This window comes from Papaver somniferum, unplaced genomic scaffold, assembly GCF_003573695.1.
Source record: "Papaver somniferum cultivar HN1 unplaced genomic scaffold, ASM357369v1 unplaced-scaffold_21, whole genome shotgun sequence".
Taxonomy (NCBI): Eukaryota; Viridiplantae; Streptophyta; class Magnoliopsida; order Ranunculales; family Papaveraceae; genus Papaver; species Papaver somniferum.
Window position 1 is genome coordinate 6,574,915 of NW_020631041.1, and position 23,501 is coordinate 6,598,415.

Below are 23,501 nucleotides of genomic sequence, written 5' to 3' on the forward strand. Positions count from 1 at the left end.
AAGTCCTTATTCCTTGAACCGAAGTTTGCGAACTTTGTTGATCAAGTGAACCGGAGTAGTGCGTGAGCTAATTAAGTCCGCGAACTCAGTCCGCGAACCCAGTCCGCGAACTGGCGAAGTTCTCAAACCCGAGAATTTCTGCTGGAGTTTGTGAGCTCCATCCGGGAACTTAAGTCCGCGAACCCAGTCCGCGAACTTGAGTAGGTTATATCTAAAAACGATGTGTGTGAACTTATTCATATTAACTAAGGAATGCAATTGCAAACCGTGGCTATATAGTTCATGAACCGATTCAAGTGAATCAAATCGTTTTTGCTTCAATTGTGTCTTGTGTTGTATATAAGATTTCCTTGCAATTGAACAACTCTCTAACTAGTTCATTTGATTCATTTGAACTAGTTATGGTGAAGAAGAATATGGTTGATATGAAAGTGATCATATGGCTAACCATTTGGTTAACTATTGTTGAACCAACTAATGTACAAGTTTGGGTACGGTTACAAGTCTAGAAACGTTCATTTCATTTGTGTATAACAAGCTATGTTTTCAATCGAACAGTTGATAAGTATCAGCTTGAATCTAATCAGATTTTCATCTAACGGTGAATATTGAATGCTTTGTTACCAAGCTAACATTGATTGAAAACCCTGATTTGAAAGACTATATAAGGGAGAACTCTAGCAACTGGGAAACCTAATTCCCACACATTCTGTGTGATACTAGTTGTGCTAAGCTAGTGTCGATTCTCCTTTAACCTTTGGTTTCTTCTTCTAAACCAGGTTAACGACTTAAAGACTTCATTGGGATTGTGAAGCCATACCGATACTACTTTATCGTAGTTGTGTGATCTGATCTTGTTGTTTCTATCGTACGAGTATAATTGTAATAATTGGCTTGAGATTTGTATCTCCAATAGGCAAGATAAAAAGTAATCACAAACATCTTCGTCTCATCGTTTGTGATTCCACAATATCTTTTTTCGCTGCGTCGATTAGGACTATTGTGAGGTGATTGATAATACTAGGTTGTTCTTTGGGAATATAAGTCCGGATTATCAATTGGTTCCTGTTCACCTTGATTTATCAAAAGACGAAACAAAACTCGTAGGTATATTCGTGGGAGACGGATTTATCTATTACCATAGACTTTTTTGTGTGATACAGATTTGTTTATTAAAGTCTTCGACTTTTGGTCGTAGCAACTCTTAGTTGTGGGTGATATCAGCTAAGGGAATCAAGTACATGGTATCCTGCTGGGATCAGAGACGTAGGAGCATAACTGTACCTTGGATCAATGTGAGATCGGTTAGGGTTCAACTACAGTCCAGACCGAATTTAGTTTGGAGTAGGCTAGTGTCTGTAGCGTCTTAATACAGTGTGTGTTCAATCTGAACTAGGTCCCGGGGTTTTTCTGCATTTGCGGTTTCCTCGTTAACAAAATTCTAGTTTCTGTGTTATTTCTTTTCCGCATTATATTTTGTTATATAATTGAAATATCACAGGTTTTGCGTTGTTCAATCAATTAGAATATCCTACCTTTTGGTTGTTTATTTAAATTGATTGACACTTGGATATTGGTCTTTGGTACCATCCAAGTTATCTCTCTAGTATTTGATAAAGACTCGCAGATTTCTATTTGCTTGAGTATATATCAAATCGAGAGATTGAGATATAAACTCTTTGATATACTTTTTATCTAGATTGAGTCTGACTGTCTAGTTGATTCTCTAGAAAGCATGTTGGAGTTTGTCTATACAAATAGCTAAGCGAAATATTGGGTGTGGTTGTTAGACCCCCGCTTTTTCAGTTAAGTCTACCTATGATATGTTGAATAGTGAGATTCCTGAACCTGATCAGATACACCTCTTCAACTACATTTGGAAACAGAAGTACCACCAAAATAAGATTTTTCTTATGGACTCTAAAAAATAACAGTCTACCCACCAAGGATATGCTGAGAAGAGCGGAATTGAAGCTACACAGACTTGTGCCTTTTGCGAGGAAATTGAAATTGCTAACCATTTGGTCTTACATTGCTCTTTTGCAAGAAAAATTTGGTCTCCAGCAAAGATTACTATGCCTGCAGATTTTTTCACAATGTTTCTCTCTTGAAACCTAGGTGTGTTAGCAAACTTTCTGGTATAAGGTGGTTATGACTCCTGTGTATAGCTTTCTCCAAAAACTAATCTTTTTCCGCGTTTCTTATAAATTGAAGCTTGAAGGGGCATCGGGTCTTCTTAGTGAAAGTAGTATTCTTCCTCTTTTTCTTTGCTTCATACACGGTACCCTTTATTGCGTGACTTTTATACTGTCCACTACACTCTCAAACCATTTGAAAGCTGCTTTCATTAGTGTAACCATTACATACGATGATACACATAATCAACTTGTCTTGTTCTCTAGCCTACTCCTTTGCATCATCTTCTCCTTTCATGTATAGAAAAAAGGTTCAAAAACAAAAGGTTGTAAAACAAATTAAGAAATATGAAATTTCTAGTACTATTTTCCAAAGATGAAAGACGTGTGTATTCATTATTAACCTACCAAGTCGGTTAAATAGGGAAAAGACGAGGGTACCCAAATGATAGACACATTTTTGTGTCTAATTTGTCCTCAATGTCCGTATTGTTGGAACTCTATTTTTTTACTAATATTGTGTTTTTATGTATTTTTAGGAAATAAACATTTTTGGAAAATTCGGCTCGAAAAGTTGATTTTGGCACCCGGAAGACAAGTGTTATTCGGACTCTTGCTTTTGGATAAGGGGTAACCTAATTACTAAGGGGCACCCCCAGGTCACCCCCAAGGAAGCTTCTATTTGCACCCCTACTCTGGATAGGGGGCATTCCTTCTCAAATTCGAATTATGAAAATTGGCGGAAAGAACCATGCACGCAGCAGATCTGGGTTTTGATTTGTGGATGATTTTTAAAGAGATTCAATCGTGGAATTCTCTTGGGCTAGGCATGTTAAGGCTAAACAGGGTCTGCAAGGGCGTTTGGATCGATCATATTGGGATAGAATAGCCAGACTAAGTCGAACAGGGAAGAGAGATATTTTGAAAACAAAGAGAATATCGAGTTGTGTTTTTGGAAGATACTCGAGTAAAGAGGGAAGATATTGTACCTACGAGGATATATATCGATCCTAGAAGATTGAATAACAAAATATATGTTATTAACGCGTAAACAGAGTCCACAGGGAAAGAAATTTCGGACGTAGCCGTGAAGAATCAAAGAAGATATTGGGAGATATTCCGTGAGATTTGGTGGGGTTGTTACGTATAAATAAGCTTCCTTTGAATCAGAGAAAATTTTATCAAGAGTTTGGAGAGCTTTGGGACGCAAAAGGAGCAAAGAAGAAGAACCAGCAGCAATGTCCACCTGCTGCTGTTGAAGAGGAAGAAGGAGCTGAAGAACACGAAGAATGGACCAGCCAGGTCCGTCGTTCTTCAGCAGCGTCAACAGCACAGCGGAAGTGTAGCTGTTTACAGTGCTGAGGTGGTATCGTTTGTTTGCTACACATCCATTTTGTTTTATACAGCGAACTGTAACGCTTATAACTCTTGCGAATCTATGTTTTAGCATTTTCTCATCTTTTAATCAACTTTTTGAGCTATAAAAATGTATTTTGAGAACATGATTAATATGAGTAGCTAAATCCCAACACTGGGATGATGGAGGAAGCCGTTCTTTACGCATTCAATAATTATATTTAATTCTTTTTTAACTACTTGCACTTTTTATAAATTGTTTTATGATTTTTCTTAATTGGTTGTGATATCGTATGATGATGTATGCTTGGTCTTAGTGCTTTTGATGCGTCATGCTAGTGATATACAATAAATCTTCTAAAAATCTACTTTGGCAAGAATAAGAGTCGATATCATTTGAGCTATAATTGTTTGGAATAAATATATGAATTATGTGAATGATTAATGGTGGAATCCTGAGTCCTAGTGTCTCTTGATCCTGTGACAAATATTGTATATATATTTTTATTTATAAATCTTTTCAAGTCCGAGCAACGAACTCTTATTTACCGCACGAAAAATACTACAACACCAAATATACCTCAATCTAAAACTTTTCCACCTATAAGTACTTTCTACGAAAGTTATTTTCTATGGACTGAGACGAGACAATACAACATCGGTCTTCACACTTTGTGTGATTGTCTATGGATCGAGATCGAGACAATATAACAATCAAAGTGTGATTACTTGATTATAGGTTTGGGCTTAACCAAACACTATAGGATTGTTATCAAGTAATAATGAATTAAGGTTTGTGTAATTTACTTTAAATTATAACAAGAACAATTATAATTACGGAAAATAAAATTAAAGGACACAGCAAGATTTTGTTAACGAGGAAACCGCAAATGCAGAAACACCCCAGGACCTTGTCCAGAATTGGATACTCTCATAATTAAGACGTTATACAAAATCTAAACTAACTTCTTATAGTTGAGACTAAGCAACTAAACCTATAGTCCCTCAGTATCCCTGCTCCTCCAACTTGTAATAAGTCACGCACTTGGAATAATTCCTTTGGTTTGTATTCCAAACAGTAAAGGAACAACAAATCTGTTCGGTAACAACTCTTTTCAAACTCCTTTGCCAGGTTCTAGATCAATCAAAATAACAAATACCAAAGTAATTATGTTTAGACATGCAATCAATAATAGGATATATCCAGATACTAAATACTGATTCCGATCTACGCAACTAATCAATCCAATCTATCAAAAGATAACCGATTATAGTTGGATCCCCATCAGATCAAGTTTTGTGCACACCAAAGATTATGAACCCAATAAGAAATCTTCTTTGTCTTCAAATCTTCCTAGATATTCAATAAACACCTGCACACAACAACTTGAATCTCTTGTGATCAATCACACACAGAACGGAGTCTGTTAACGATGGATTATCACAAGACGTCTTTAGATCTATAAACAGTTCTAAAGATACCATCGACACTTCGATCTAGTTTGAGTGAATCTCATATCAGAAGAGAAGATTCTTAAGCATAAACAAACTAGGTGCAATCAAAGTTCAACAACCGTTAGTCAATCAAATCAATCGAAAACTAATAATAAACTGCACTTATCTAGTTTCCCACCAACGATACTCGTAGAGCTTCTCAATCCCAAAGAAGTCTTTAAACGAGCGGTCGTAAGAGATATAGCCTAATTAGGGTACTTTCCTCTCCGAATAGACGGCTCCACCAGTAACAACACAATTTGGTAGTTTTACTGGCTCTAAAGATTAGTTTGCTCGAAATGCAAACTTCAGCATTTACAGACAAAGGAAGTTTGGACACCAAGGAATTTCCAAAACAGAATATTATCAAGATATGCAATAAATTCCCAAAATCGTTTTTCATAATTCCTTGAAATGCTCTATCCAAATATTGACCGAAATCTCACTAGAAAATCTCCAATTAGTAAATGCACAATACTAATTTTTATTCTCCAGAGATATGCATTTAATTGCTGGAAATTAAAAGCATATAAAACTAAAAATCTTAATTAAAATATTCTCAATTTATTTCGATCCGGGATTCCCCTTTAGTTATTAAGGAGTATCTTTGAACAATAATAGATAAGAATTATTGCACGTGATCAAAGTATGTCGACATCTTTTTCTTTGTAAATCCTTTTCATATTTACAATCTTGGGACCGATTTCCACACTTCCAAACAAGTTTAGAATTGGTTCAATATATTTTAAAGAACTATGTGATTGATCAAAATATCAAATCACCAATCATAGGTTTAACGGTTCTACCAAACACAAGGATCGGTTCTACCTCCACGCGTGGCTACTAGGACCGGTTACATAAGTTTCCAAAAATTGGTTACATTAGTACCAAGACCGGTTACCAAAATATCATGGTATTACTTGTGATTGGTTACGCAAGTGATACTAATACTTGTTAACCTCTTACAAGGATCGACTACATATTCTTTTGTGATCGGTCACACCAACTAGTAGGATCGGTTACCCAATGAATAGGATCGGTCACACGAATTACAAATATCGATCATACCATCTCAAGTGATTACTTAGGATCGGTTGCACCAATAAAAGTCATACCAATACATAAGTCAGGCACTGTGATTAGTTTTACCAAGATACATAACAAGTTATGACCGGTTCTACTAAATCACACATATTGGTAATCCAAACATTTGCAATGAATAACAATATCAATAAGCCTAGCGATTTCCCTTTCAATCACAAAACAAGTTTATGAATATACTTACTTTAAATGAATGTAAAACATTGTTTGCTAGGACGAAATCTTCATCCATACCCATACATAATCACAATATCCTTCGTACGATTATGTCGATGTCTTATATACGAAGTTCAAACGATAAGCGTTATAGTTTGTATTATAATTCCTTAATACTATGTATAACTAGAGTATAATCATTCACAGCTTCGCAGTTAAGTTTTCAATATAGCACGACTTGAAAAATATATTAGAAATGACACGGTTCAAGTCAAAATATTACTAACCTCAAGAGGAAGGATGATGTCGCGCGTCGTTTTCAATATATTACTTCTTCACATTCTTCAAATCTTCGAGTAATACTTGTATGTCTCATATCCTAATAAATTTCTAGTTAACCTGCACGAAGTTGACTCTAGTATATAATCAAGAGACCCTTTAAATGAGTTTTGGTTCACTAAAATATGACAACCAAACTTGACATACCAACGCTTGGTGGTAGAATCTTCTATGAGAACTTCATTTGCTAAAGGTTGTTCATCCATTAGGGGAGGTACATCCATGACCTGGACAAAGATATACCCACATTAGTGCAAACGTGAAAACAAAACGACAACAAATATCAACTTACAGTTGGTATTGAAAGTTGCGCGACAAACCGTAACTGACTTACGGTTTAACATTATAACCTAAAACCAACCGTAAGTAACCTATGTTTCGAAATTAATGCTTCGAGATGAACCGTAAATATATCAAACCGACCATAATTACACATTTCAAACCGTAGAAATCTTTTGAAAACACACATAGTAAATTACGGTTCAAACTAAAATCCAAAATGAACCGTAACTAGTGCAGTAAATACAAACATCCACATGATATGTTACGGTTGGTGAAAATTGGACGACATGATCAATTGTAACTCAGTTAAGGTTCATCTCGAATATTTGTTTACCAACCTTAACTGGTTCTACGATTGGGTTTTCTGAAATTTAACCAGTTACGGTTAGTAGTTCATCAGTTAAGAACCGTAACTTCCATTTACTGTTGGTTATGTGAAAACATATATACCAACCGTAAGTCACTCTGAAAATGTAAAAATTTTGATGTTTTTACTACTTTAGATAATTTTGAGCAACGAAAAGCTATTTGGAACTAAGTTAGAGGTATACCTGGTCATTTTCAGGCACGGGTTCTTTAGTTTCTCGGTTTATTTTTTCAATTGATTGAGATTGAATATCACTTTGGGTTATAACCTCTCTATCATCTAACAAATACTCCATTTTCGGATCTTCATCAATAGGTATGTAAATTTTGTTTTCTCTATCATATACAGATTCACCCATCTCAAATTTATCACCGGAACCACTCATTCTGATTGAGTGAATAAAAATGTAGGGTTTCACAAATATCACAAAAGGTTTTCTTTTTTCTCCTCTACACTTGTTTTTTTTTTTAACTCTTAAATCTGGTTTATTTTTTGAGTAAATATAAGTGAAATTTGATTATCAAAACTAAACTAGATTGGCAACTTTCTTCAATAATGGGTCGAACGACTCGAACGGGTCCTCGTTAGTATGGATCAGCGCGCCACAAAAGGATTACATCAAGATCAAGTTTGATTTCTCAATTGGAACCAACATATCTTCGACTGCAACTACAATTACAAGGTCAAATCCACCAAATTGTTCCACCTCTCATTGCAGAAACACAAGGAAGTACTTCTTGTTATCCAGCTAGCAAATTATAAAAGATGGATGATTGAAGTAGACCGTGAACAGATTATCAAGATAAGCAATTGGAACTCTATTGTCATCACATCTATAATTCAAAGATTGACTCAACATATCTCTAACCAATGCTCTTTCTTTTCCTCTATCAACTTTCTTCACGTCGAAAGAAGACGGATGATGCATAAATCATGTCTGGTGATTATGAGATAAATTCAAAAGCTAAAGGTTATCATACAGTTTCCCAGTATAACTCGATAACAATAGGGTCAGATGTAAAATGAACAACATAAAGTATTCATACATAATAATAATTCTTACTGATATGTCATTATCATCACTATGTGCAATTCATGGTTTGCGCAAATTTACAGATAAAAGATAAGATCTCATAGTATCAGATTATATATTATAAATTGGATTCATTATGTTTATATATCTCCCAATAAAAATTGAGAATAAATTTCTAGCTAGAACCATACAAGCACAAGAAAATAAACCTCTAACAAGTTTCGAGCTAATGCGGATTCTTAACATCGCAATATTTCTATCACAGTATAAGCAAGTGAGTAATAGTAGTCATATATATATGTATGGAGGTTTAGGATTAGGACTATATGTCGTCATTGAGTCTGTTCAGAGAGAACCTTTGGCATGGCTCTTCAAATCAGCAAGCTTGAGGCCAGCTTCCACCTCATGAAGGGATAATGCCACTTTATGCGCCTCACTTAGCTGTTTCCTGAAATACAAACAAAAAAAAGGTAAAATTGTTTGATATTATAACAGAACACAAGAATTAATAGAGCAAAATTAACCTACCAATGATTAGGTTTATCCTTGTACTTCTCCAAGGCTTCGAGGTAGTTTCTACTGTAATGCTTGTAAATACTCTTCACCTCTTGTTCGTCACTCCTCTTCACTCTTTCCAGTAGACTGGGAAGATCCTCCTGAAGACATACAAAGTTACTCTAGCATACCCTCATTGCTTTACCTCTTCTTTCAATCAATTAGGGTATAAAGAATGTGAAATAGATAGATCGACAGGAAACAAGAATGCTAACCCTTTGTAGACGTTGTGGAAGAGCAGTCTTGAATGAGCTAACACCTAATCCAATTGGGTTTTCCCAAAATTTAACCATCTACGGTTAGCAGTTCATCAGTTACGAACCGTAACTTCCATTTACTGTTGGTTATGTGAAAACATATATATCAACCGTAAGTCACTCTGAAAATGTAAAAAATTTGATGTTTTTACTACTTTAGATAATTTTGAGCAACGAAAAGCTATTTGGAACTAAGTTAGAGGTATACATGGTCATTTTCAGGCACGGGTTCTTTAGTTTCTCGGTTTATTTTTCAATTGATTGAGATTGAATATCACTCTGGGTTATAACCTCTCTATCATCTAACAAATACTCCATTTTCGGATCTCCATCAATAGATATTTAAATTTTGTTTTCTCTATCATATACAGATTCAGCCATCTCAAATTTATCACTGGAGCCACTCATTCTGATTGAGTGAATCAAAATGTAAGGTTTCACAAATATCACAAAAGGTTTTCTTTTTTCTCCTCTACACTTGTTTTTTTTTAACTCTTAAATCTGTTTTTTTTAGAGTAAATATAAGCGAAATTTGATTATAAAAACTAAACTAGATTGGAAACTTTCTTAAATAATGGGTCGAACGACTCGAATGGGTCCTCGTAGTATGGATCAACGCACCACAAAAGGATTACATCAACATCAACTTTGATATCGCAATTGGAACAAACATATCTTCGGCTGCAACTACAATTACAAGGCCAAATCCACCAAATTGTTCCACCTCTCATTGTAGAAACACAAGGGAGTACTTCTTGTTATCCAACTAGCAAATTATAAAAGATGGATGATTGAAGGAGACTGTGAACAGTTTATAAAGATAAGAAATTGGAACTCTATTGTCATCACATCTATAATTCAAGAATTGATGCAACATATCTCTAACCAATGCTCTTTCTTTTCCTCTGTCAACTTTCTTCACGTCAAAAGAAGACGGATGATGCATAAATCATGTCTGGTAATTATGAGATAAATTCAAAAGCTAAAGGTTATCATCTAGTTTCCCAATATAACTTGATAATAATAGGGTGAGATGTAAAATGACCAACATAAAGTATTTATACATAATAATAATTCTTACTGATATGTCATTATCATCACTATGTGCAATTCATGGTTTGCACAAATTTACAGATAAAAGATAAGATCTCATAGTATCATATTATTTATTATCAATTTGATTCATTATGTTTATATATCTCCCAATGAAAATTGAGAATAAATTTCTAGCTAGAACCATATATGCACAAGAAAATAAACCTCTAACAAGTTTCTAGCTAATGCGGATTCTTAACATCGCAATATTTCTATCACAGTATAAGCAGGTGAGTAATAGTAATCATATATATGTGTATGGAGGTTTAAGATTAGGACTATATGCCGTCATTGAGTCTGTTCAGAGAGAACCTTTGGCATGGCTCTTCAAATCAGCAAGCTTCAGGCCAGCTTCCACCTCATGAAGGTATAATGCCACTTTATGCGCCTCACTTAGCTGTTTCCTGAAATACAAACAAAAAAAGCTAAAATTGTTTGATATTATAACAGAACACAAGAATTAATAGATCTAAATTAACCTACCAATGATTAGGTTTATCATTGTACTTCTCCAAGGCTTCGAGGTAGTTTCTACTATAATGCTGGTAAATACTCTTCACCTCTTGTTCGTCATTCCTCTTCACTCTTGCCAGTAGAATGGGAAGATCCTCCTGAAGACATACAAAGTTACTCTAGCATACCCTCATTGCTTTGCCTTTTCTTTCAATCAATTAGGGTATAAAGAATGTGAAATAGATAGATCGACAGGAAACAAAAATGCTAACCCTTTGTAGACGTTGTAGAAGAGCAGTCTTGAACGAGCTAACACCTAATCCAATTAGGTTTTCCCAAAATTTAACCAGTTACGGTTAGAAGTTCATCAGTTACGAACCGTAACTTCCATTTACTGTTGGTTATGTGAAAACGTATGTACCAACCGTAAGTCACTCTGAAAATGTAAAAAATTTGATGTTTTTACTACTTTAGATAATTTTGTGCAACGAAAATCTATTTGGAACTAAGTTAGAGGTATACCATGTCATTTTCAGGCACGAGTTCTTTAGTTTCTCGGTTTATTTTTTCAATTGATTGAGATTGATATCACTTTGGGTTATAACCTCTCTATCATCTAACAGATACTCCATTTTCGGATCTCCATCAATAGGTATGTAAATTTTGTTTTCTCTATCATATACAGATTCACCCATCTCAAATTTATCACTGGAACCACTCATTCTGATTGAGTGAATAAAAATGTAGGTTTTCACAAATATCACAAAAGGTTTTCTTTTTTCTCCTCTACACTTGTTTTTTTTTAACTCTTAAATCTGTTTTTTTTAGAGTAAATATAAGTGAAATTTGATTATCAAAACTAAACTAGATTGGCAACTTTCTTCAATAATGGGTCGAACGACTCGAATGGGTCCTCGTTAGTATGGATCAGCGCGCCACAAAAGGATTACATCAAGATCAATTTTGATATCGCAATTGGAACCAACATATCTTCGGCTGCAACTATAATTACAAGGACAAATCCACCAAATTGTTCCACCTCTCATTGCATAAACACAAAGGAGTACTTCTTGTTATCCAGCTAGCAAATTATAAAAGATGGATGATTGAAGGAGACTGTGAACAGATTATCAAAATAAGTAATTGGAACTCTATTGTCATCACATCTATAATTAAAACATTGACTCAACATATCTCTAACCAATGTTTTTTCTTTTCCTCTATCAACTCTCTTCACGTCGAGAGAAGACGGATGATGCATAAATCATGTCTGGTGATTACGAGATAAATTCAAAAGCTAAAGGTTATCATCCAGTTTCCCAGTATAACTTGATAACAATGGGGTGAGATGTAAAATGAACAACATAAAGTATTCATACATAATAATAATTCTTACTGATATGTCATTATCATCACTATGTGCAATTCATGGTTTGCACAAATTTACAGATAAAAGATAAGATCTCATAGTATCAGATTATTTATTATCAATTTGATTCATTATGTTTATATATGTCCCAATGAAAATTGAGAATAAATTTCTAGCTAGAACCATATATGCACAAGAAAATAAACCTCTAACAAGTTTCTAGCTAATGCAGATTCTTGACATCGCAATATTCTATCATAGTATAAGCAGGTGAGTAATAGTACTCATATATATATGCGTATGGAGGTTTAGGATTAGGACAATATGTTGTCATTGAGTCTGTTCAGAGAGAACCTTTGGCATGGCTCTTCAAATCAACAAGCTTGAGGCCGGCTTCCACCTCATGAAGGGATAATGTCACTTTATGCGCCTCACTTAGCTGTTTCTTGAAATACAAACAAAAAAAAGTTAAAATTATTTGATATTATAACAGAACACAAGAATTAATAGAGCAAAATTAACCTACCAATGATTAGGTTTATCCTTGTACTTCTCCAAGGCTTCGAGGTAGTTTCTACTTTGTAAATACTCTTCACCTCTTGTTCGTCACTCCTCTTCACTCTTGCCAGTAGACTTGGAAGATCCTCCTGAAGACATACAAAATTACTCTAGCATACCCTCATTGCTTTGCCTCTTCTTTCAATCAATTAGGGTATAAAGAATGTGAAATAGATAGATCGACATGAAACAAGAATGCTAACCCTTTGTAGACGCTGTAGAAGAGAAGTCTTGAACGAGCTAACACCTAATCCAATTGGGTTTTCCCAAAATTTAACCAGTTATGATTAGCAGTTCATCAGTTACGAACCGTAACTTCCATTTACGGTTGGTTATGTGAAAACATACCAACCAAAAGTCACTCTGAATATGTAAAATTTTTGATATTTTTACGTACTTTTGATAATTTTTAGCAACAAAAATCTAATTGGAACTAAGTTGGAGGTATACATGGTAATTTGCAGTCACAGGTTCTTCACTTTCTTGGTTTATTTCTTCAGTTGATTTAGATTGAACATCACTTTGGGTTATAACCTCTCTATAATCTAACAAATACTCCATTTCCGGGTCTCCATCAATAGGTATATAAAATTTATTTTCTCTATCATATAAAGATTCACCCATATCAAATTTATCACCGGAATCACTCATTTTGGTTGAGTGAATCAAAATCTAGGGTTTCACAAATATCACAAAAGGTTTTCTTTTTTTCTCATCTACATTTTTTTTAACTCTAAAATCTGATTTATTTTGTTTTGGAGTAAATATAAGTGAAATTTGATTATCAAAACTAAACTAGATTATCAACACTAAACTATATGTAAGGGTTAATTAGTCATTAATAAAAAAAATTGATAAAGGGAATTTGAAATTACCATCTAATGACCCTTTTCTCCTATTATATCAGCCCTTCTAATAAAACTCTCAACCCCTATAACAGGTTACGAGTGGAAAGTCCCTCACATAATCCTTGTCATAATGTCTTCATAGTTGCTTTTGGGGTTACTCTTTATTATTGTTCGGAGAACCTGATATATATGGGATTTTAATGTTGTAAATAGGTCGATTTTATGCCTTCGAGCAATCACAGAAGTTGGATCCAGCATCAAGTGGAACAGGTGTTAGCTCATTTAAGACTGCTCTTCTACAGCGTCTAGAAAAGGTTAGCATTCTTGTTTTCTGTCGATCTATCTATTTCACATTACTTCACATTCTTTATACCCTAAATGATTGAAATATTGGTTGTCAAAAGTATCTTACAACCAGAAGAGGCAAAGCAATGAGGGTATGCTAGAGTAGATACTTTCTTCTTTAACTTTGTTTGTCACTTGAGGAGGAATTTCCCAGTTTACTGGGAAGAGGAAAGAGGAGTGAGTAACGGGAGATAAAGAATCTTTCCAAGCGGTACAATAAGAATTACCTCGACGCTTTGCATAAATGTGTGGATAAACCTAATCGGTAGGTTAATTTCCCTCTATTAATTCTTGTGTTTTGTTATAATATTGAACGATTTTAACTTTTTTTGGTCTATATTTCGGGACACACCTAAATAATGTGTATCAAGTTGCATTATCCATGTATGAAGTTCGCGACTCTGTAATGCTGAGACAAGTTGTGAAACTTGATGGTGCATCCCAGCCTCATGTCCCCTCTCCACTTCAGGGAAACAGCTAAAGACAATAGATTTTCAAGAAGGGTCTGCCATTTGATCAGTATATGAATAATTTTAGGGCGTTATCTCCTGAGTAATCTTTTTATCGTGCTACAACTTTAAAGGTTAGAGATGAATAAAAGAGGCAAGTTCGGTTTGCTAAACGATGTGACATATAAGTACAATAGCTAGTCATGATTATTCTTTGGATGTGATTGAGTTATATGGGATTTATATGGTTATTCTTAGTCTGGTACAAATATATATGACTACTATTACTCGCCTCTTCTTATACCGTGGAAGAAATATTGCGATGTTAAGAATCCGCATTAGCAGGTTGGTTGTGAAACTTATTAGAGATTCATATTTGGAGCATGATTTCTGTGACAATTGTCTGGAATCTTTGGTTAGAAAGAAGTTCCAGAGTTTATTCAATAAAGAAGAATACAAATGTAGCTATATACAACAAAATTAATTACACTATATCCACTTGGTATCTTATCTTCAAAGATTTTGAATCACCTACTTTTAGTGATATAATAGAAAGTTGGCCGAGGATTTACTTTGATTTCATGTAAATTAAGTAGTAGTTTGATATTATCTTAGTTGTTTTTTTTCTCCATTTTGTAACTCTCTATGGTGGTACAAAACTTTTGTACCTTTTTTACTTTTGATTAATAAACTTCTTTACCGATCAACAAAAATATTTGTGAAAGAGTTGAATCTGCATGGTGTGATTTTTGTAATATTTTTTCCCGATATGAGTCGTATATTTTAAGAAAAAAGCGGCAATTTTTTTTAATGCTAACGAGTTTTGAATTCAGTTCAATGAAATCAATATAATATCATATGTGACTTGAGTCATCGTAATACATTAAAAAGGTGTGTCTGGATGAGACAAATTGCAAATGGAGGTGTTAGGGATTACCGACGTGCTTCTTTGGCCAAACTTTCAGCTATACTATTTGACAGGATCGTCTAACCTAGAATCAATATGCCGAGGAATCGTCAGAACGTAGAGTGGTTTTCCTTGGACATGATTAAACGTGTCCTTTATTTCTAAATATTTGTATTATCTCAGATCAACCGAAAATAATGTGAGACATGACCATATAAGATTTTCTCAACGTGAGAATATTTATTGATCTAGATGCATTACATTACATTCCATATCTTTTTTTTCTACGTATAAAGAAAATGTATACAAAACAGCTAAATAACTTGTTCATCTGAGAGTCTTTCATTATTTGTGTCAGAGATAGGTAAAGTTGGTTGTTGTAACATCCAGCTTTGGATTTATTAACTAATAAAGATTTACGAATATAATAAGGAGCAACAGTACTCCAATTAACCTTAGTGGGAATTATATAAATGCCCTCCATTCTGACGGGTTATACAAATATCCTCCTGAGACAATAAAAATATCTCTCTCCAATTACAAGCTCATCAGGGGTCCATCAACATTTTTCTTCTTTCCACATTTCGTTTTCCTCCTTCAATCTTTCTTTCTTATTTAATCTTCGATTAAATCTCCTCACCGGCTCCATCACCATCTCCATTCAGAGAAAAGAGAAAAAAAATCGAAGCCCTCCACCACCGTCTCCATCGCTACCACCACCATATCCGTCGTTATCACAACCAACACCAAAAATAATGCACCGCCACCACCATCATTACAACCTACCACCACTACGGAAGAAGAATTCATTGAAAAATCAACAAAAAATTTGATTTCAGATCTAGAAAATATCTTTTAGCCATCGCCACCACCGTTTCTGTATGAAATCGATAAGAACAATCTACTTGAAGAATCGATTTTTGTTTCAGATCTGGAAACTAGTTTATGTTTCTTAGGATTTTGATATCGATTCAACCAGTCTCAATCTAATCTTCGATAGTATCTACCGGAATTTTTTTAAAATCTTCACCGGTAATGGTTTCAGTTGGTTTCCTTTTAATTTTTTGTTTGATTTGATTTGATTTTGATTTTATTATATTCTGAAAATTCATCTTTGATTTGGTTTTGATAATGATTTTGCTCGCTACTGGAATTGATTATTAGGGTTATACTAGAATTTTCTGATTGCAGTTACAAAACAAAGAAATTGGTGCTACTGTTAGTATTGCAGGTGAGATGAATTTGAGGTTATGGTGTTAGAGGTTGAGCTATGAACTGATGGTGGGTGATGGATGTGACGTTACCAAGCTGTTCTGTGTTTGAATGAAGGAGTTGGTGGTTTTGAAAGAATGGGATATCATTGTTGATGTCTGAAAGAGAATAAAGTGGTGTTGGTGGTCTGGTATTGCAGGAAATGGAGTTGAAGCTGTAAACTGGGGGTGCTGAGATAATGAAATTGAGTTAGCAGCAGGAGTTTTGATTAGAGATTGATATTGTTGGTGGTTTGCAGTTGTGCAGGGAATGCATAAATGGGTTGGAGGAAAGATGTATAAGATATCCCAAAGGTGCGTGACTCCATATCTCTATGATTTGTTGATTCCAAGTTTTAGTTTTCAAACCACAACTACATGTTTGACTTAAAAATTTCGTTTGCTTGAATAGTGTGAGTTGAATTGCAGAGATATTGACGCAGTTATTTTTTGACGAACTTGTGGTGTAATGGTAACACACCTTACTCCACGTCAGAAGATGCGTGTTCGATTCACGTCAAGTTCATTATTTTAGTACGTCAATTTTTGGGATCAGTTGTTGACACCATATTTTGGGATCAACTTTAGTTGTTGACCCCATTCACTGGGATCAACTTCCATTGTTGACACAAAAAAGTTGGAGTATTTTTTCAGTTATTGTGTCAACAAAGGAAATTAATCAACTTTAGTTGTTGACACCAGATTTTGGGATCAACTTTGGTTGTTGACCCCATTCATTGGGATCAACTTCCATTGTTGACCCATAAAAGTTGGAGTATTTTTTTTCAGTTATTGTGTCAACAAAGGAAATTGATCTACTTTGGTTGTTGACTCAATTCACTTGGATCAACTTCCATTGTTGACCCAAAAAAAGTGGGAGTATTTTTCGGTTATTTCTTAAACAAAGAAAGTTGATAAATTTTGGTTGTTGACACCAGTTTTTGGGATCAACTTTGGTTGTTGGCTCCATTCATTGGGATCAACTTTCTTTGTTGATACCCAAAAACTTGAATATGTACTAATAAAGTTACTTTTTGAACTTTTAATTTTGGATCAACTTTAGTTGTTGACACCAAAATTTGGTGGTGGTGGCGATAGCGGTGGTGGTGGTGGCGGCGGTGGCGACGGTGGTGGTGGATGGTGGTAGCGGCGGCAGGGTGGCAGAGTAGTGGTAGCGGAGTGGTGGTGGCGGCGGAGTGATGACGGTGGTGAAGTGGTGGCGGTGGCGGCAACACCATCGATGGAGGATGTGGTTGTTGTGGTGGTGGTTAGTAGGTGGTGGTGGTTGTGGTGGTGGCGGTGTTGTTGGTGGTAGTGGAATGGTGGCGTTGGAATGGTGACGGTGAAGTTCATAGAAAAATAAATTTTTTGTATTTTGAAATAAAGAAAAATATTATATAAGTGAGGGTATTAAGGTAATCTATATTTTAATGGATATGCTTTTTAAATGATAAAGGTATATTTATTGTTGTATAAGGGTATATTTTTTGGGTGTCAAAACTAAGGGTATTTAATAAATATACCCTTAACCTTATGCACATATTTTCTTGCTTCTTTGGCTAGAATATCCGCAACTATATTAACCTCCATTGGGATATACTTAAAACCTAAAAGATCATCGCATTGATTAGCAATTTTCTTCACTTTGTTTAGAATAGATTTACACTGCCATAAAATTTTGTTGTTTGTGTCATTTAATTAATCCACCACTCTCTCACAATCTCCTTCAATGCTAAATGACGATATCTTTGCTTCTTTTTTCCAACTGGTTCCTTCAAGAGATCCCACTGCTTCTGCCTCTTTTGCACTAGAAGTAGTTTCTGGTCCAGCTTTTGCTCCTTCCATAGTACCTACATTATTACGAACCACGATAACAACACATGTATTATAATTAACATCCAATTTCCAAGCAACACCCACATTAACTTTCAACTCATTTAGACCTGGAAAGATACATTTAGGTTGACTGAGTAATGTGGTTACCACCCTTGGAAATAAAACATTTGTGTTAAGAAGTTCATCTCTAAGCGTCCAGAACTGAATGTGCCTATGAATCCTAAGGGAAGCCGTAATTGAGGAGTTAGCATTATCTCTAAACACCCTATTACATCTTTCATTCCATAGACAAACCAACATTTCGTCGCAGATTCCATGGAAATGCCTTGAGCAACTCCATTTTTCCAAGAGCTGAAATGTTCCTTAAAAGAGTCGTCTGAATAAACGGAAAGAAGGGAAGGACAAGGAGGCCACATCCAAATAAATTTAGAAAAATGACGTTTAAAGAATAGATATTCCATTGACTCATCCTCTGTTTTACAGAAAATACTTCTTTTAGAGGCTTTTCTAGTGTTTCTACACAGAGTATAGTTAACATGTAAAGCATCATTCAAACATTTCAAAACGAACAGTTTGATCTTTGAGAAACCTTTAAGCTCCATAGGTTTTTCCAAAAAGTTCTAGAATGCTGATTACTTCTAACGACACAAAAGGATTATTAAGTTGAACGTATACGAACTTAACTGTGAATTTACCATCCCTAATTAACTTCTGTCTTATCCCATCTTTATGTAACAAATTATCAATAATGGAGAATAAGTTGATATTCAAAATTTTAGAGATAGTAATAGGAGAAAAACAAGACTGAAGAGCATTTTAATTCCACTTATTGTTTCAATCAATTAAGTCTGTAACAAATGTTAGATTGGTGTTAATGGGCAAACCCTCGAACAGATTTTTATCAAAACCGGGTATCCAGTTTTCAGACCACATTAATGGACTTTCCACCACCTACTTTCCATATGTTGTTTGGTTTTATGTGAACCAGGCCTTTACTGATCCATTACATTGCATATCGAACTCTTGATAGATGCATATTTATTGGGCCTAGCAGATGCACCCGCCTAGAGATCCACACACAAATCAAATGGCACCAATTTCAACCAAGGACTACAAAATTAGGGGTCACAAAACGCCAAACACTTCTACTGTATTTAAAATTTAAAGTCTTTCGTGAATATGGCCTTAGTGTGGGTTTAAGTTCTAATTGTCTCAACTACCCACAACATACATACCACTTGGAAGCAACATTCTGAATCACTAACCGCATTTTCATTTCAGCACCTGATTCATGCATAGTTCCAGAGAAAGGACAGACCTAACTACATTGATATTGACACCTGCATGAGAAATAAAAAGTGTTGGTGCAGAGTTATTTGGGGCCGTTGAAGCTGCATGTAAGTGAGAAGAGGAATTCTCTTTCCCTAGCACTAAATTCTTTACCGGTCGAAAAAATAAATAAATGAATATCCATGTCATCTAGGCTTAACTAATAATGTGAGACGTGATCTGAATTTGAAACTCGCTAACACCAAATTCTTTATCAATGAAAAGAAAAAAAGAATATTCGTATTAGCCGGGCTAAACCACAAACAATGTGAGACGTGACCATGTATGATTTACCTGGGCTTAACCACAAATAGTGTGAGACGTAACCATATATGATTGAACGATTTTTGGGGACCATGGTTTTGTTGGGGGACCATGGTTCTATTTTTAGTAAGACATTTAGAAGTAAATCTAGGTCATCCCTTATCTAGATATTTATATTAATACCTAAATTACCATCCTGATTAATTTTGGGTAATGATTAGTGAAATCATTAAGCTAAAGAAGTAGAATTATTGAGAGAGTAAAGTTAGAGAAGATGAAGAAGAAACACATGGAAAAAAAAATGAGTTCAATAATCTTGAGTATTCAAGTGATGATTCAATTGATGATAGCACATCTGAATCTTCATCTCCTTCCTCTCCTAGAGTATTTGTTAATCTTCACAATAATCCGGATACGAGTTATTTCTTAGATGGTGATTATATTCTTCCCAAACTCAATATCAAGATGAAAATGATGGATTTTACCAACCACAACCGGAGGAAGAGCATTTGGGTTATCAGGTATGCTTCAAACTTAGATAATGTTGGTTTAATTGCTCCAAACTTTCAAAAAAATTGAATTTTTTATGTAGATTTGGACCAGTTCGGTTACCATATGTCAAGAACATCTAACCGAACACACCTGAAAGTGTAGTTCGGTTACGTTTTCCAAACACGCAGGTTACCAAACTCGCTCGTTAATGGAGGTTTTTTTCGTACGGTGTAATGTTCGGTTTGCCCGCAGTGTAACCGAACTTTAGGGTCTAGAAGTTCGGTTAATTTGCAAACAATAACTAACCGAACTTTACGTGAAAATAAAATTTTACCAACTGTACATAGTTCGGTTGGTACGCAAAGTTCATACCGACCAACTATCCAACCGAACTTTACGTTAAATAAAATTATTCCAAGTGTAAGAAGTTCGATTGGCTCGCAAACTTTTATCCAAAAGCGTATCTAACCGAACTTACCGATAAAAAAAAACCCAAAGTTACAGTGCTGCTCTACCAACCGAACTTAAAGTTCGGTGATATCCTTATTTTGTGAAAGAACCGAACTTATGGACTTGTGTTGTTCTAATACAAGAAGTTCGGTTAAGAAAAAATTAATTCGTGATAACTGAACTTTTTGCGACGAAACCGAACGTTTTGCGACGTAACCAAACTAAAAGTTCGGCAGAGGCTTATTTTTCGCGACGTTACCGAACTTTTCTCTGAAAAAAAAACATTCCATTAAACCTTTCTGCAACTTCCATTTTCAACTCATTTTGGTGATTACTTCTCATTTATTCGACCAAAAACGAATGACAAGTAATAGATTTGTGAGAATATCTTTCTTAATGTTTTAAATTAAGTTATATATATATAGAGGTGTTGGTGGTAATCAATGGTTGGTAGTGGTGATAATCGGAGGTGGTGGTGGTAATCGGCGGTTGTTGGTGGTGGTGATAATCGGAGGTGGTGGTGGTGGTAATCGGCGGTGGTGGGCGGTGGTGCTGGGAGGAGGAGGTGGTTATTAGGTTGGTTTTAAATTAAATTAGGTTAAGGGTAGGTCAGTCATTTCAACGCTTTAGGACACCACTTATAACTATAGGGAAGGTGGCCTAATAAAACCATTGTCCCCTCAAAAAAACCATGGTCCCTAAAAAATCATTCATATGATTTCTTGGATGTGAGAATATTTCTTTTATAACTTGATCAAGCTACGTTACATTGCATCAGAGCCGAGCCTGAGGGGTGCAGGAGGTGCGACGCATATGGCCCATCTCAGGCCAAGGCCTTTTTTCCAAGCACAAAAACTAAGCCCAATTTTACTTATCTAACTCTGACTCCCATTTACTTTGAACCCTGATTTTGGGCATACTGAAATCTTACTAGGCATACTGCATAAAGACGAAAAAGGTTGTGAAATAGCGAAATCAGATTACTCCTTAACCCAAAAATTTTTTAATGGCAAATCTGCCCTTTACGTATTAGTGTTAGTAATATTGATTAGTGATTAAATATTTTGTTTAGTGATTCAGATAATTTTCAGAATTATAAAGGTTGTTTAGATGATTTTTTGGATCATGGTTCGGCGAAACAAGTTAAGGTTCGGATAACATCTATGAGCCGAATCTACCAATTGATGAACGGTTCGGCTCACTGAATATGTTTATTGCATGCGCCGAACCTATAATTTTCAATTCCAACCCTTTTTCTAGACACTAGTTCGGCTTATATGAAAATTTCATAGTACGCCGAACAACATCCTGAATAGTCCGGAAAAAAAATAATTACTGGTTCGGCTTATATTTCAAAAATCGTATGAGCCGAACATCAATTTGTTATTTTTTGGGTTAAAATATTGTTATTGGTTCGACACATATTGAGAATATCGTAATAGCCGAACCTCGTAAATGTGCTAGGTTCGGCACATAATATGATTATCGAATACGCCGAACCCCTATGCATCTCTATCTGTGACTAGGTTCTGCTTGAAATTTCATGCCGAACTGTTCATATACACATATAAGAAGCTTTTGTGAAGAACAGTTCAGATAAAAACCAAGGTTAGTAAAGAGCACAATGTTAACATGAAATTTGGCTGGACCTACGTGAAAGACCAAGGTTACTTCACTTGTAATTTCCCAGAAGATATTATGAAACTAGTATCCTCTGATTACAATCTATCACTTTAATATGATACTAGTCTTCTTAGATATACCATGAGCTACCTAGCCGATCTTTTTACATGATTTACAGCAAAATTTGAAGCATCGGCCAGCATTAGTTTTATGTTTTCGATAATTGCTTGATTCATCCAAAGTACTGAAGAAGTTGTCTGTCTGATAGAGTTTACTACATTCAAGTTATCACTTTCCAAAATAACATTGTTGAGATTGCATTCTTTGACCCACAAAATTGCTTCTTTCATGGCTAAATATTATGCATGCTCACAATCTATTCCTTCATGGAAAGTATCTTTCCCTGATGGCCCAGCTTTTTCCTGTGTAATCTCGGATTATTAGTTCAATAGCAAATTTAGAAGTGTCAAGATTAAAAGAAGCATCCATATTGAGTTTAAAACTATTCACTGGAGGGGATACCAAACTTGTACTACTTATTTTTCTTTTATTGTTGCTATCAACACAGAATGTTGTAACATTAGTAACAAGTATTGAAAGGAATTATTTATGTTGTTAAAATATTTTTGCATACAAAATTTGGCTCTGAGTCGATCATTTTTTTTTCTTTTATTGGCTCTGACCATAAAAGGGCCGTGTGATTAAGTTCGCACAAGGCCCTAATACACGGGATCGGCTCTGCATTGCATATCGAACTCTTGCTAGATGAATACGTATTGAGTCTAGCAGATGCACCCGCCTTGAGATCACACACAAATCAAATGGCACCAATTTCATCCAAGGACTACAAATAAAATAAAATTTCAAATATTTTTTTCAAGAAATGAGGGGTCACAAAACGTCAAAAGCTTCTACTGTATATAAAATTTAAAGGCTCATATATATGGCCTTAGTGTGGGTTTAAGTCCTAATTGTCTCAACTACCCACAACATACATACCACTTGGAAGCTACATTCTGAACCACTAACCGCATTTTCATTTCAGCACCTGATTCATGCATAGTTCCAGAGAAAAGACAGACCTAACTACATTGGTATTGACACCTGCATGAGAAATAAAAAGTGTTGGTGCACAGCTATTTGTGGCCGTTGAAGCTG

The 23,501-nt window shown here is 35.1% G+C and overlaps 1 protein-coding gene across 1 annotated transcript; it reads right to left on the reverse strand.

Annotated features, from left to right (window-relative positions):
• Positions 1-8,608: 8,608 nt before the first annotated feature.
• On the reverse strand, positions 8,609-9,111 carry LOC113339501 (callose synthase 3-like). Its single transcript, XM_026584761.1, has 3 exons — positions 9,034-9,111; positions 8,792-8,919; positions 8,609-8,711 (listed from the first exon to the last, which is right to left on the reverse strand). Exons 1-3 carry the CDS (start codon positions 9,109-9,111, stop codon positions 8,609-8,611), a joined length of 309 nt encoding a protein of 102 aa, XP_026440546.1.
• Between the last annotated feature and the right edge of the window lie 14,390 nt (positions 9,112-23,501).